The sequence below is a fragment of the Aulonocara stuartgranti genome (assembly GCF_965226115.1).
Source record: "Aulonocara stuartgranti genome assembly, chromosome: 11".
Lineage (NCBI taxonomy): Eukaryota > Metazoa > Chordata > Actinopteri > Cichliformes > Cichlidae > Aulonocara > Aulonocara stuartgranti.
The window spans coordinates 7,428,911-7,443,022 of NC_138947.1; the positions used below are offsets into that span (position 1 = coordinate 7,428,911).

The 14,112-nt window shown below is 39.5% G+C and overlaps 1 protein-coding gene across 2 annotated transcripts in view; it reads left to right on the top strand.

Moving 5' to 3' along the window:
• The window catches only part of smarcc1a (SWI/SNF related BAF chromatin remodeling complex subunit C1a), a 28,775-nt gene that overhangs the window by 1,128 nt on the left and 13,535 nt on the right, over nucleotides 1–14,112 (top strand). The window contains exons 2-21 of one of the 2 annotated variants that reach the window (XM_082552754.1): nucleotides 3,252–3,371; nucleotides 3,469–3,554; nucleotides 3,913–3,994; nucleotides 4,456–4,548; nucleotides 4,655–4,724; nucleotides 5,006–5,075; nucleotides 5,287–5,362; nucleotides 5,739–5,864; nucleotides 7,437–7,531; nucleotides 8,066–8,196; nucleotides 9,482–9,541; nucleotides 9,679–9,716; nucleotides 10,100–10,218; nucleotides 10,568–10,639; nucleotides 10,796–10,909; nucleotides 11,230–11,383; nucleotides 11,973–12,083; nucleotides 12,204–12,263; nucleotides 12,547–12,805; nucleotides 13,686–13,847. In XM_082552754.1, the coding sequence (XP_082408880.1) occupies nucleotides 3,252–3,371; nucleotides 3,469–3,554; nucleotides 3,913–3,994; nucleotides 4,456–4,548; nucleotides 4,655–4,724; nucleotides 5,006–5,075; nucleotides 5,287–5,362; nucleotides 5,739–5,864; nucleotides 7,437–7,531; nucleotides 8,066–8,196; nucleotides 9,482–9,541; nucleotides 9,679–9,716; nucleotides 10,100–10,218; nucleotides 10,568–10,639; nucleotides 10,796–10,909; nucleotides 11,230–11,383; nucleotides 11,973–12,083; nucleotides 12,204–12,263; nucleotides 12,547–12,805; nucleotides 13,686–13,847 (2,098 nt within the window). Of the gene's footprint in view, nucleotides 1–3,251; nucleotides 3,372–3,468; nucleotides 3,555–3,912; nucleotides 3,995–4,455; nucleotides 4,549–4,654; nucleotides 4,725–5,005; nucleotides 5,076–5,286; nucleotides 5,363–5,738; nucleotides 5,865–7,412; nucleotides 7,532–8,065; nucleotides 8,197–9,481; nucleotides 9,542–9,678; nucleotides 9,717–10,099; nucleotides 10,219–10,567; nucleotides 10,640–10,795; nucleotides 10,910–11,229; nucleotides 11,384–11,972; nucleotides 12,084–12,203; nucleotides 12,264–12,546; nucleotides 12,806–13,685; nucleotides 13,848–14,112 lie in introns of both variants that reach the window. The other variant, XM_082552753.1, reaches the window with a different exon arrangement.

Below are 14,112 nucleotides of genomic sequence, written 5' to 3' on the forward strand. Positions count from 1 at the left end.
TCCGTTTTGTTGTTGTTGTTGTTGTTTTTTTGTTTTTTTTTTGCAAAGATATTTATGTGAGTTATTTGCGGCCATATAGCAGTGGAAGGTCTTCCAGCTTTAAATGTACTTTGTTGCTGTTGACTGTGATCTTTCTGGCCAGTGTTTAGTTGTTGTGTTGCATGAACTTAGCATAGACTAAATCTAAAATAAGCAACTAAAACCTTATGTCATTATTTGGTGATGCAACAGTATATAAATGGGATTCACTAACATTGTCGTTGGATTACATTGATTTTGCACTGGCTAAACCTTAAAGGATAAAGTCATGACTTGATTTTTAAATTTTTTTGGTCAAGATTGATTCTCTAGAGCAAAAAGATCAGGAAATAAATAGCATCCAACTACCGTATTTTCACGACCATAAGGCACACTGTGCTAAAAGGCGCAGTCTCAGTTATGTGTGCCCTTACTGTATTTAACACACACATAAGGCGCACTGGACCATAGGGCGCATACAAGTACCGTATGCGTATTTTAAAAATAAAGCGGGAGCAAACCTGAATTCGGTACCTTACTCACATTTCTATTGCCGGTAATCGTCATCATCAACAACACACAAGCATACAAGTGTGCATATTTAAAAATAAAGCAGGAGCAAAACTGAGTTTGGTACTCACATTTTTATTACCAATAATCGTCATCATCAACAACACACAAGCATACAAGTGTGCATATTTAAAAATAAAGCAAGAGCAAAACTGAGTTTGGTACTCACATTTTTATCATCAATCAAACCCATCGAAGTCCTCATCCTCTGTGTCTGAATTGAACAGCTGCGCTAAATCTCCATCAAACATGCCAGGTTCACTGTCTTCACCGTCAGAGTCACTTTCCGTGCCGTGCGGCTCCTCGGAAACGATGCCGGCTTTTGCGAAAGCTCGAACAACAGTGCCAGCAGACATGTTAGCCCAAGCATCTACAATCCATTGGCAAATTGTGGCGTAACTCGCCCAGCGCTGCCTTCCACTCTTAGTGAAACTGTGGTCTCCACCGGTCATCCATCGCTCCCAGGCCGCTCGCAGCCTTACTTTGAACGGGCGGTTCACACCGATGTCCAGCGGTTGGAGTTCCTTTGTCAGGCCTCCCGGAATGACAGCAAGCTCACAGTTCATTTGCTTCACAAGTTTTTTCACATCGGCTGTGAGATGGGCACGCATAGAGTCACAGATCAACAGCGATGGTGATGCGTGGAAAAAACCACCTGGTCTCCTTACATACACCTCCCTCAGCCAGTCTTTCATCATTTCCTCATCCATCCAGCCCTTTTCATTTGCCTTAATGATGATTTCTGCTGGAAACTTCTCTTTAGGCAAAGTCTTTCGCTTAAAAATCACCATAGGCGGCAGTTTCTGTCCATTAGCATGGCAGCTAAGCACAACAGTAAAAGAAGACTTTTCGTGCCCCGTTGTGCGTATCGCTACCGTGCTGGTCCCCTTCTTCTCCACAGTGTGACTCACCGGGATGTCAAAAGTGAGCGGGACCTCGTCCATGTTTGTGATGTGGCTGGGCTGGATGTTTTTGTCGCCGATGTGTTTGCTGCAGTAGGAGTGGAAGATGGCCAGCTTTTCCTTATAATCCGCTGGAAGTTGCTGCGCTACCGTAGTCCTGGTCCGGATGGAAAAATGGCACCGTTTCATAAAACGAAAGCACCAAGACGGACCTCCTTGGAAATGTTCAATGTTCATCTCTTCAGCTAGTGAAACTGCTTTTAGCCGAATGGTGACCGTCGAAACGCTTCTCCCGCTCGCTCTTTGCTCGATGATCCACCGCTCGAGTCTTTCCTCCAACTCGAGCCACCTCGCCTTATGTCCGCGGAAACTCAGCTGCGTTTTCTTGACCTGCCGGAGCTTGTTTTCCAGCTTCCTCCATTTGCGAACCATCGATTCGTTAATCTTAAATTCTCTCGCCGCTGCTCGATTTCCATGTTCCTCCGCATAGCTGATGGCCTTCAGTTTAAACTGTGCTTCGTAAGCGTGTCTCTTTGCCATTTTCAGGGTTGTTAAAACAACGATGTCCTGCATAATGCACATACCTGTTCTTTTATACAGGTATGTGCGATTGTCCCGGTATATACGATCAACGCCCACACTTCACCCTTTAACGTTCTCATGGTGTTCTCTACTACGTCCTCCTTACAACACATAGGGCGCACCGCGCTATAGGGCGCGCCGCACTTTTCTAAGACTTTTAAGTGCGCCTTATGGTCGTGAAAATACGGTATCCCTCTTGTCCTGCTGGTAACAGGACCTGGATATCAGGGACGGCAGTCTAAGCAGAAACCTGTCGCCATGCAAGGCAAAAGATATAACAAGTTTAAACAAAAATCATTAGTCTGTTGACTCTCTAGAGCTGCAACTAACAATTATTTTGATATTCGACTAATCTGCCTAATTATTTCAGTAACTCTTATCTCTGCTTCCTGTAGCCAAACCTCCTGTTCTACCCTGTAGTACCTCATCTGCTGAAGTCTGCCCACCTGTGAATATCACCCTGTTGTTTTGTCCCCCACCAACTTAACATAATGATCCAAGAAACATTTGAATTTCAAAATAATCAAATGTATTTTTAACATTACTCAATAGTTTGTATATTATTTGGTTCATGAATTCATGATTGGATGTTCTGGAGCGAGGCTTGCTCTTATCTTTGTGATGATGTTCCCAGCTGCTGATAACCATGCTAATGATGCTCTCCGTCATAACTTAAGCCATCTGAGAGGTGCATGAGCCTCTTTACAGGACTAACTTATCTATACCCCACTGCTTAATACTAGTATAGCAAAACAAAACAGAAATAGAGCTCTAGTAAACGACTCTTGTGGCTGCTCATATCATGGTAACAGACTTCTTTTTATTATTTCCTTTTATTACTTAAGTTTTGATACTGTGATGTGTTATGTCATGTTGTGTTGTATGCAATGTCGTTGTGGGACAGTTTTCCAATTTCATTGTACTATTGTACTATGAATGACTGTGCAATGACAATAAAGAGTTATCTTATTATCAAATGAAGAAGCCCATTCTCAGACTTTTGAGCATTTCTTTGGAATTAATTCATGTACAAAAAAAAAATCTAAACTCTTGTAGGTTGTATTTTTCTGTCTTTTGACCACCTTGACTTGCTAAAAAAAAAAAAGACTGCTAGATGAGATGGGAATCTGTGCCATTGCTATCATGTTACTGATAACTTTTTTTTGTGCCTACTTCCAGTACGTCCAGAATGACTCCCCCTCCAGTAAATCCCTGGCAGGTCTCGTGGTCCAACTGCTGCATTTCCAGGAAGACGCATTTGGGCGAAGAGTCAACAATCCTGCTCTTACAAAGCTACCTGTAAGCATACAAACATTGCATTCTACAAAAATCGCCATCACAGTTGAATCCCAAATGGTAAAGTGTTCTGTTCTTATGGTTCTTCTCATATCTTCAGGCCAAGTGTTTCCTGGATTTCAAGGCAGGAGGTGCTCTCTGTCACATTTTGGGATCTGTCTACAAGTTTAAGAGCGAGCAAGGCTGGTAAGTTAACTTGTGTAACTTAGTATGAGCAGATGGGTCTGACATTGATCATTAACTTAAACCCTCCTTTTGAAGTCATTGGTCTTAGAAATATAATTTAAACTATCTCAGTTGTGCATTTTGAAGATAAGCAAAAATCTTAATGGTCTTGTATTTTAGGATGTTGGTTTATGGAGTTAAAAAAATAACCATTTGTGTCAGTTCCCAGTGATTGTACTACCTTGAATGACTTTATTTGTCCCCCAAGTTGAATATCTCAGCAGTCCATGGATGGCGTAGGGCATAGAAGTTGCACATAAAGTCATAATAAATGCAGAGTTATTATTTGAATATTCATGTGGCTTTGTGTCATTCTCAGGCGAAGATTTGACCTACAGAATCCCTCCCGGATGGACAGGAACGTGGAAATGTTCTTAAATGTTGAAAAGAACCTGGTCCAGGTACAGGACAAAGTCCTAATGCTCGAGCTTCTCCTTATGTTTATTCTAAGTACATTTGTTAATCAAAGTGCAGTCTTTAATAAAATTCAATTAGGCTTCGTGTATTCTAGTTATGAAGTTCAGATATTGCAGTTGTGTTTAACTGGCATTCACACTTTCAAAATGCATACAGGGTTTTTATTGTTAAAATTATTGTAAGTTTCAGTAACTCAAAGTCTTTTAACATTTTAAATGAATAAGCTCAGATTCCATTTAGCCAGTGTGCAGGTATCAGATTTTGACTGTATGCAGTTGTATGGAAATGAGGTAAAGGTGTGTTTTTATGTTGTCAAGTGTCCCTTAAAACTTCAACTGTAATCACTGCATTGAGAGATAAGTGAGTGTACTTTTGTTTTTGTACTTTTGCTTTGTTATAAAGCAACTTTTTGCGTGACTCTAACTTAAACCTTCTTCATGTGTAGAATAACTGCTTGACTCGACCCACTGTTTACCTGTCGCCAGACATCGAGCAGAAACAGGCTAGTAAGCTCAAAGACATCATCAAAAGACACCAGGTGAGCACAGAAATGAAATGATTTCCAGAGTAGTAAAATTCTCGTGGGACGCTCTGGTGTAGCAGCCTTTTAAGTTGTTCATTTTGTTTTTCTCTGTTCTCTTCAGGGCTCCATTACTGATGACAAGTCGAAGGCCACCCATATCATTTACCCATCACTATCCCAGCAAGAAGAAGGTTTGTTAGTTATCTCTGTGATTTACGGACTTAATTCTTAGTCAAGTAATGTGAACCACATATCTACTTTCTTTCATTCTCACTTCATTATCCTTCTGACCTAAAACCAACTTATTACTACAGTTAAATAATGAAAGATTTTAAAAGTGACTTAAAATATAGTAAAGTGATCAAATACTGCTTGGTAATCTTACCACTTTGTTTTTTTTTAGTTTTGTTTTTGCTTATAAAAGTGTAAATAATTGTGAAAACTCCTGAATATTGGTATTTATGTTTTGCAGAGGAGTGGCTGCGTCCTGTCATGAGAAAAGACAAGCAGGTGCTTGTCCACTGGGGTCTCTACCCAGACAGGTGAGCAGAGTGAGGCATTAAGCAGCTCACAAAAAGATCTGTGCTTCAGCTGGTGGATGTAAATTATTTCCTTCTAATATTTGGGCATTTTAGGAAAATGTTGGCATTTTATTAAAGAAAAGAAAAATAAATAATCACTCGAATCATCCTGAGAGAGATATTTCTGTTCATGACTTCATGAAGTTACTGATAACTGTTTTTATTTTGTTAGCTACGACACCTGGGTGTCAGCCAGTGAGTTAGACGGTGACCCAGAGGACCCACCCAGCACTGACAGACCTTGGAAGGTGAGATGTCTGTAACCAATAGGTTTTCTTTTGATACTGGAAGACTTTTTGTGTCCCTTAGAGTTTCCAGTTTTGGCTTTTGTTACCTATGTGTTTATAAATTGTCCTGAGAATATAAATGGTCACTATTGTATGCATCTGACATGTGTTTCTACCTGCATACCAAGCAGTTTTATTGTATTTATTTATTTTAAAATGTAAAGTGAAGCGGCTTTTCCACATCAGCTAACCAATTTCCTTGTTTTTGCATTTATGTATTTCTGTCTCTTCTACTTGTTCTTTAGTGTCTTCCACTGAAAAATAATGGGAAATTAGGTCAGCAGAGTAAATTGATGAGTTGATTCTACTCTGTTATCTCCTTCCTTACTCTGATAAGGTCCATGCCAAGTGGGTTTTAGACACAGATGCCTTCAATGAGTGGATGAATGAGGAAGACTACGAAGTGGATGAGAACAAGAAGCCAGTCAGCTTCCGCCAGAAGATTTTCCCCAAAGAGGAAGAGGTATGTGTTTTTGCTGTGTGGGTGTGTGTCAGTGATCCAAACTTCAAATCCAAGAGAAAGCAGGTTTTCCAGCCACGTTATATCAGTACAGTGTGACAGCACCGCTCCTACCATTGTTGTTAAAGGGTGCCAACCTGATCGTTGTTACAAGTGACTTGTGTTGAAATTGGCTCTTTTGTAGAGGTATTAATCTAAAATTGGTCTTCAAATCTGTACTGTATGTAAGCCTGGAAATGGAAATTATTTGACTGAGACTAGGTGTGAATGCTGGTGTGAATTTGAATGTTTTTGCTGTTAGTCTGTCCCATTGCATGTTGCTTTGCTGTATGGATTGTGCACCTCACTCTTCTTCGTTCACAACTGGCTTCAGTCTGCATGCTGCCCATCCTTTCCAAGCCTTTCCTCACACTTTGTCTATTTCTAATGAGTTTCAGGGTTCCTGTTCATGTTGAGTAAATGAACTCCAAAAGTTATGATGCCAGAGACATTAAGTTTTCTTTTACATTGTTTTGGCCTTTTCACTGATCACTCATGATCACTCATGTGAGCATTAAGCAAACTGGCCACACAGATGTTTAAGTGCTCCAGTTTCCCATTAAGTGTAGCTCTTTGGGTTACCCTTACGTTGTACTCTTGACCTCTGTCATACACGGACTCACACAAAACATTGAGTGAACTGCATCTATGAGTTTGTAAGCACATGCTTCACTAAGCCTTTCAAAAAAATAGTTTTTATATGAATTAACTTTTTATTAATCCTCAGCCCCAGAGTATGCCTGGAAGTAAACAGAAAAAAGACTGCCAGGAATGGCCATTGTAGTAAGTGCAGTCAGGACAGCCTGCCAGCTGACCTAATCATCAGGAACTGCTATGCTGGCTGGCATATTCATCCTTGTTTACATGTGTGAAGCTGTAGATGAAGCTTTCGCTTAAGTGTGAGTTTGGGCTGAATAGGCGGGCACTCACATCACATTGATTTATGAAAAGCTGACTGGTCAGGCTTAGGCTTTTCTACTAGTTCTTATAATTTGGTGGATGAAGCACCATCTGCAGGATAGAAATATTTATGAAAGCTCCAAATTTATTGACAATGGATGAATTGTTTTGTAGGACTTGGATAAATCTCCAGAATGCAGTCATAGAGTGCGAAGTTAACATCATCTATAGAGCCACAGCAAACACATTAAAAGCTTATCATTTTATCTAATCTGGAGCCTTTTTTTTGTTACTTTTTATTAAATTTGAAAAGGGGGAAAAAAAAGAATCAAATAGTGACAACTGGACAAAAAAAGTTTGTCTGCTGCTGAAGAGAAATTCCTCTGATCCTGAAATGAGGGTCAGTGTGAAAGAGTGTCTGTTTGAAGAGGACAAACAGGAACCCTGATCGTCTCCTCCACCTCCACGGCATCCCCACCCCACCCCTCCTACGGTCGTTCTCCCACTGCTTCCCCTCCTTGTGTGTGCAACCGTTCCATCCTCTCATTCTGCCGCTCTTTCTCTCATCCTCCATCCCTCGCTCCCTGCGCTGCTCGGGGTTTGTCTGATCAGTCTTCCCGTACACCCGATCGCAAGGAGCGCAAGGCCAACTCTGCGGGAAAGAAGAGGAGGCGCTCACCCTCTCCACCCAGCACTCCAGCCGAGTCCCGTAAGAAGGGAGGCAAGAAGGGGTAAGGATGCTTCTCTTCGTTTTTATTTTTATTGGTAGTATAAAATGTAGTGAGTACTGAGTAAACGCAGATTTGTGCAAGTGGTCTCCTAAAACTTCAGATTTGTCTCTAAAGGATAAAACTTGGTGATCCAATACATTTTTTTCAAAAGACAACAGGCCTAAATGTGACTCAGGAACAGGAGATGTATCATTCATTTTGTTTAAGCAGATTTTAATAAAATATGCTGCAAAAATTAATTTTCCAAGGCTTGGGGACTAGTTGTATTTGGATATTAATCCACAGTGATTGTGCTAGGGAGCATTTATGGTAGCAGGACTGTGTATGTGTGATTGAATCAATGTAGACTATATTTAATGAATGAACATGTCACTTTGTACAGCAGTGAGACTGATGTGAGTAGAATTAGGACGACAATGAAGCCCTGTGGTGCAGTATAATAAGATATCAGTTATTTATCCTGGTGTTTGATTTTTTTTTATTGTCACGTTTTAACAGTTAGAGAAAAGCAAATAAATCATTTCTTTCTCTCAGGAACCCGGGACCTCACTGGAAACGACGGGGCCACAGAGGAGAAGAGGAGGACACTGAAGAGGACATGACAAAAGACATGGACGATTCCTCAGCTGGTGCTAGCATGGAGGAGGGCAGCATCTCCAAGAATGGTATGTGCTGAGTATAGGGGCTAAGCTTGGCTCTATTTGTGTTTGTGTTGCAAACTACCATCTGTACATGAGATACTTTTCCTGTGTATTAAAGCATTAATTTGGATTATCATTAGATTAATTAAATACACTTGTTCATTAAATGTTTTAGCCTTCTAAAATGAATGTAATTATTCTGTCTTAGCTGTCATAGAAAACGTCAGACAGTTATTATGAAACGCCTAACTAATTGAATTTAAATTTAGGTGGTTACATGGACACAAAAACTGCTTGCATAGACCAAATAATTTTTTACCACAATAGGCATCCTAACTTGGCCATCAATACTTTGATATTTGTTAAATGTAGTTAAACATCACAGAATAGTCATATTAAAGAAATTTTACATAAGCAGATAAAAAGGGTATTTAATATTCAGTTACAAATGTAAAGTTTTGCTCTATAGCATGTATAGCAAAGTACGCATAACTAAAATGACTTTACTGTCTTTACATTTAATTGATCATCAATTGAGTCGTATTTAGATTTTATCTATAATTGTAACATAATATATATATTATATATATAATATATATAAACAGTTTTAAATGGTATTTGTCTGCAGTTGCCAGTAAGATCAGAGACAGAAATTAGGATATTTAAATGATTCCTGTCATAAGTGCCCTCTTCAGTCTTGTTGTTATGTGTTGCAATGTTCAGCTAGAGCTTTATAAGCAGTAAGAAACCTGCACTGTGATCTTTGTCCTGTTTCTCTCTTTGTAAGGTTTGTCCTTTTCTAAACAGAGATACATTTTATTTCATTCAATTTTAAATTCATTTTTTTGTGATTTTTCTCTATGTGGCTGCTGTGTACTGAATCATTATGTTATGATGACAAGAAAATCCCCTCAGCAGCAAGGGAAAAAAACATACCCATTGACGCTCACAGTTTAAGTCAGAAAGTAGAAAAACAGCCTTTGGGTGCTTCTTTTTCATGATCTGTATTCTGCTTAAAGATTCCCTTTAAAACCAACACACACAATTCTGTCTATAATACTCTTTTTAGACCAAGTCCCATTCGTTATGTCCCACTTTTGTCCCAAAGAAATCTCCTTGTCTTCCTCCAGCACACAGACACGCACTCAGTCTATTGTAGTCTCCCCTTTTGCAAACCAGAAAGCTCGTTATTGTCTTCATGCCCATGGCTGAATTAGACAGTCTTTGAATAATTTTTCTTAAATATTTTAATTTTTCCCCTCTTCTGTACTTCACTTTGTACATTTTTTTTCTTTTATTCCATGCACAGCAAATTCAAAGAAAGACAGCGAGAATACACCGGTCAAAGGAGGGCATGTGGCCGACTTGGGTATGTATTTATAAATGAACTTGTATCCTTGTGTAGGAGTTATATGAGTGAGATTAGCATCTTTTGTATGTGAGCATAAGCTGCTCCGCAGTTTAAAAGCAAACCTGACTCGAGACATTTATTTTTATTTTTTCCAGATGACATGGAAGATGAATCTGTGATGTCTGGTGGAAAGGTAAGACCACTGATTCCTGTCTTTATCTCTCCAGTGTAGTTAGGAATATCACATATACATATCACTCCCAGTCACTCCTGGGAGTGATATGTAATATAAACAGTGTATTTTGATTCAGTTAAACTAAATCTAATTGAAATATGAGGAAATGGTACGATTAAAATATCCCTATAGTTATTATTCAAAGAACTAAAAACTAGCGTGCACCTGCTGTTTTTCTTCATTCTTTATACAGGCTTTGTTTTTGTTTTTTTTTTAAATAAATGTTTGTGAGCAAAGCCACTTTAATTCCAAAGTAGGGCTGTCTCATGAATTGTAATTACACAGCACGATGACTTTTTTCAGACTGCTGTTACTTGACCTGTCTGCTTATCCTTCTGCAGGATGATGAGGAACAAGGCAAAAGTGAAATAAACCGACTGGATGCCAATGAGGACAATGTGACTGAACAGACGCATCACATCGTTATCCCCAGCTATGCTGCTTGGTTTGACTACAACAGGTAAGTGTTGTGAATCTGAAACTTAAGCTACATTACACAAATAACTTGGTTAATAAGTTATAACTAACTTTTCAAAAGCTTATGTGGAGTGGAGATGATAGGAGGCTTTTTATTTTGGAGAGATAGTGAGATGTTGCTGTTTGGAAGAAGATGGATTACTGATGCATTTTAAAAAAACACAAAAAAAACCACCAGCTGCAGTTTACATGCAGTTAGAGGTGCACTTGATGACATCTGCAGGCCATTCTTAATCTCATTGCCATTTAAAAATACAATTTTATTTTAGGAATAACATTGTTTCTTCCTACTTTGATATCTATCAATATTTTTTCCTTTCCTTTCTTGTTAGCATCCATGAGATCGAGAGACGAGCCTTGCCAGAGTTCTTCAACGGAAAGAACAAGTCCAAAACTCCAGAAATGTGAGTTTACACACACACACACACACACACACACACACACACACACACACACACACACACACACACACACACCAGTCCCACATATATAAAAATGCAGCTTTCATATAATAAGTCTCCTATCATTCTAACGGGACATACTGCGACATCTCAACACAGATACCTGGCCTATCGAAACTTCATGATCGACACGTATCGGCTGAATCCTCAGGAGTACCTCACCTCCACCTCCTGCCGCAGGAACCTGACTGGAGATGTTTGCGCCATCATGAGGTTCGACAGATCCACATGTTGTTAACTTTTCTGGGGGTTTTTTTGTTTTTACATATTAATTTGGTTGGATTAATGGGCAGTGGCTAACTCAATAAAAAATATTTATGAATATTAAAAACTTACCCTAAATGAATTGAATTGTTGTATTATGCAAGTTAACACCTACTGGGAGGCCTTCAGCCAAACACAGTCCTGAAGAAATGCCATGCATTTGACTGGTACCTTTGTAGGTGCCACACATGCTTTAAAGAGAAGATGATAAGTAGCTTTTCATTGTTTTAATTATTTTTTTAATGTAATTATTCCCCCTCCCCCTCCAGGGTACATGCATTCTTGGAGCAGTGGGGTTTGGTGAACTACCAGGTCGATGCAGAGTCTCGTCCATTGCCAATGGGCCCTCCACCCACTCCTCATTTTACTGTGCTGGCTGACACACCCTCTGGCCTCATGCCTCTTAACCACAGACCCCAACCGGTAAGGACAACTTAAAGAGGGAAGGAAGAAGTAGGTTTGAATCCACTTGTGCAGCCAAGGACCATATTTTTTGAGGATAAATAGATTGGTTCCAAATAAAGAAATTTTTGAGCAATGACTCTCACTCCAGAGTGGCTTTTAATAACATCCCTGAACGTTATCGCTAAACACCTAAAATAGTTTTGTGGGGGTTTTTGTTTTGTTTTTTGTTTTTACACCAAATATAGATCAAATCCTGAAGAATTTTGTCCTTTTTGCTAGCAATTCACTTTAAAAGGCAAGCATGGAATCTGTGATTTGATTGTTTGTTTTGTTTTTCTGACCAACACACCAACACCAAAAGATGTTTAACTTTGATTAAGATGTCAAAAGAAAAACAAACTGAAATAGTTGCAAACCAATTATCACTGAAATTATAATAATAAAAATCACAGCTGTGTTGTTTTCTCTGGGTTCCCTCCATTATACCCTTGTACCATTTCATTGATGAGCTTCATTTGTAAAACTGCTGCATCAGATGGTCCTATTGCAAAAAAATACATCTTCATAAAGATGGTTTGCTAATGTGTGGCCATTTTATTCCTTCCAGATTCCTCCTCCACAGCCAATGCCCAATTTTGCAGACAAAAGCAAAGACAAGCCCATTGACCTGCAGAACTTTAGCCTTCGTTCTGACCTCTACAACAGGAAAAGCATCAAGGTTGGAACTTGTTTAACTTCCTAATGTGTTTTTCATGTTTAAAGTTCTAACAGTCTCTCTGAGCTGGTGTGTTAGAATTTAAAAACAAAGAAATGTCTATTGTGGACTTTGATTCCTCAGGGTAAAGCAGGCAGCACTACCAGAGATTGGACTGAGCAGGAGACTCTGCTGCTGCTCGAGGTGAGTCTTCAAGTACAGAAGATAGGAGTGTCCTGTTTTAAATAAGAAAAACTTCCAATGTTTGGCTGCTGATCATAAGCTCAGCCTGTTCTTATGACCTGATAAAAAAAACAACAACACTTTTTTTCTGTCATTTTCTTTCTATGTTTTTTTGTCTTTAACAAAAAAAGATGGCGATAAACTCTTTATGCCTCATGGAATTATAAATATTGCTTTATTAAATGTTCTCTGGCTTTCTTTTTATAATAAGACTTGTATCGTCACTCCTGTCACCTATGGCTAGGCCCTGGAGATGTATAAAGATGACTGGAACAAGGTTTCGGAGCATGTTGGTTCACGCACCCAAGATGAGTGCATCCTGCACTTCCTGCGGTTGCCCATTGAAGATCCATACCTGGAGAGTACGGAGGCCACACTTGGGCCTCTTTCCTATCAGCCCATACCTTTCAGCCAGTCTGGGAACCCAGTCATGAGCACAGTAGCCTTCCTGGCATCTGTTGTGGATCCCAGAGTGGCATCTGCTGCAGCCAAGGCAGCACTAGGTGAGAACTGGTGGGAAAGAGCCATAAACTGCAGGGTTTAAATCTATATGATATTTTAATGAGCTTCTGTATTTTAATTGCTAAATAGCTAGAAACAGAAACATTTACAACAAATATCAGTGCAGCAGTTTCTTGACTTCAGAGGAGATACTAGAGATTTATCTGTATATTCAGTTTCATTATCTTAAACAACATCATGCAGCCACAAATATACATGGGTTGGGTTTTGAATGGTTCTGATTTTTGAACGTTAAAGAGGAGATGTCTGCCTTTTGGTTACACGTGTTACTTTTGTGTAACTAAAAGTGACCTGTTACACAAGTTAGTAATATTTTTCCTGGTCTTGTGCCAGTTACACTAAAAACAAAAAGACCAGTAGAAGATAAATGTAACTACTGAATTGCTCAGATAACGTAACATGAGATTTAGTTGAGACAACAGACAAACACTGGCCACTGTAATTAATAAATATCAAATGATTTGATTGTTGTCAGCTAAGTTAGAATATGAGCCGATACTGATGTGTGGCTTTTATTTTTCTTTTTAAGTGGGAAGAATAACAGGGGGAAAGTAGCTATGTACAGGTAAAAAAAAATGGTTTAGCTCTGTGAGTAATTAACACTGTTACTACTGCTTTTTGAAACTAAATAAAAAGAGAACACCAAGTGAACACACAATACTGAAAGCAGCTCCAAAAACGGTCTGTGCATATGTGACTACTTTGTCATTATAAAGTGAATAAACACGAGCTGCACAGTCCAGCTGGCATGCTTGGGAATATAATACTAGCTTCATGTCTGAGCACACCATGAACTAATGAAATGTCATATTACTATCAATGAGAGTCTGAAAGTAAAAAACATCCACTCTTTGTTTGCAGAGGAGTTCTCTCGTGTACGTGAAGAGGTGCCAGCTGAGTTGGTGGAGGCTCACGTGAAGAAGGTGCAGGAGGCAGCCAGAACTACTGGGAAGGTGGATCCCGCCTTTGGTTTGGAGAGCAGCGGCATCGCTGGAACTGCCCCCGAGGAGCCAGAAAAGACTGGTGAGTGTTGTTTGTACAGATAGTAAAGAAAGACAGGCTGATGCCTCCAAGCCAACCTCGAAAGTCTTTAACGTATTTCTAAACATGTTAGAAGGTGTAATACCTCAAGCATTTCCTGATTGGGGGAAGGCAGGTATCATCTAAAATAATCGTCTGTCTTTGCTGAGGTTTGGTAGTTTTGTGACCACCTCCAACATCACGATGTTATTCAGCAATGAGGGATGTCCACTCTAATGTAAATTGCTGCTCTGTGCATATGTCCAGG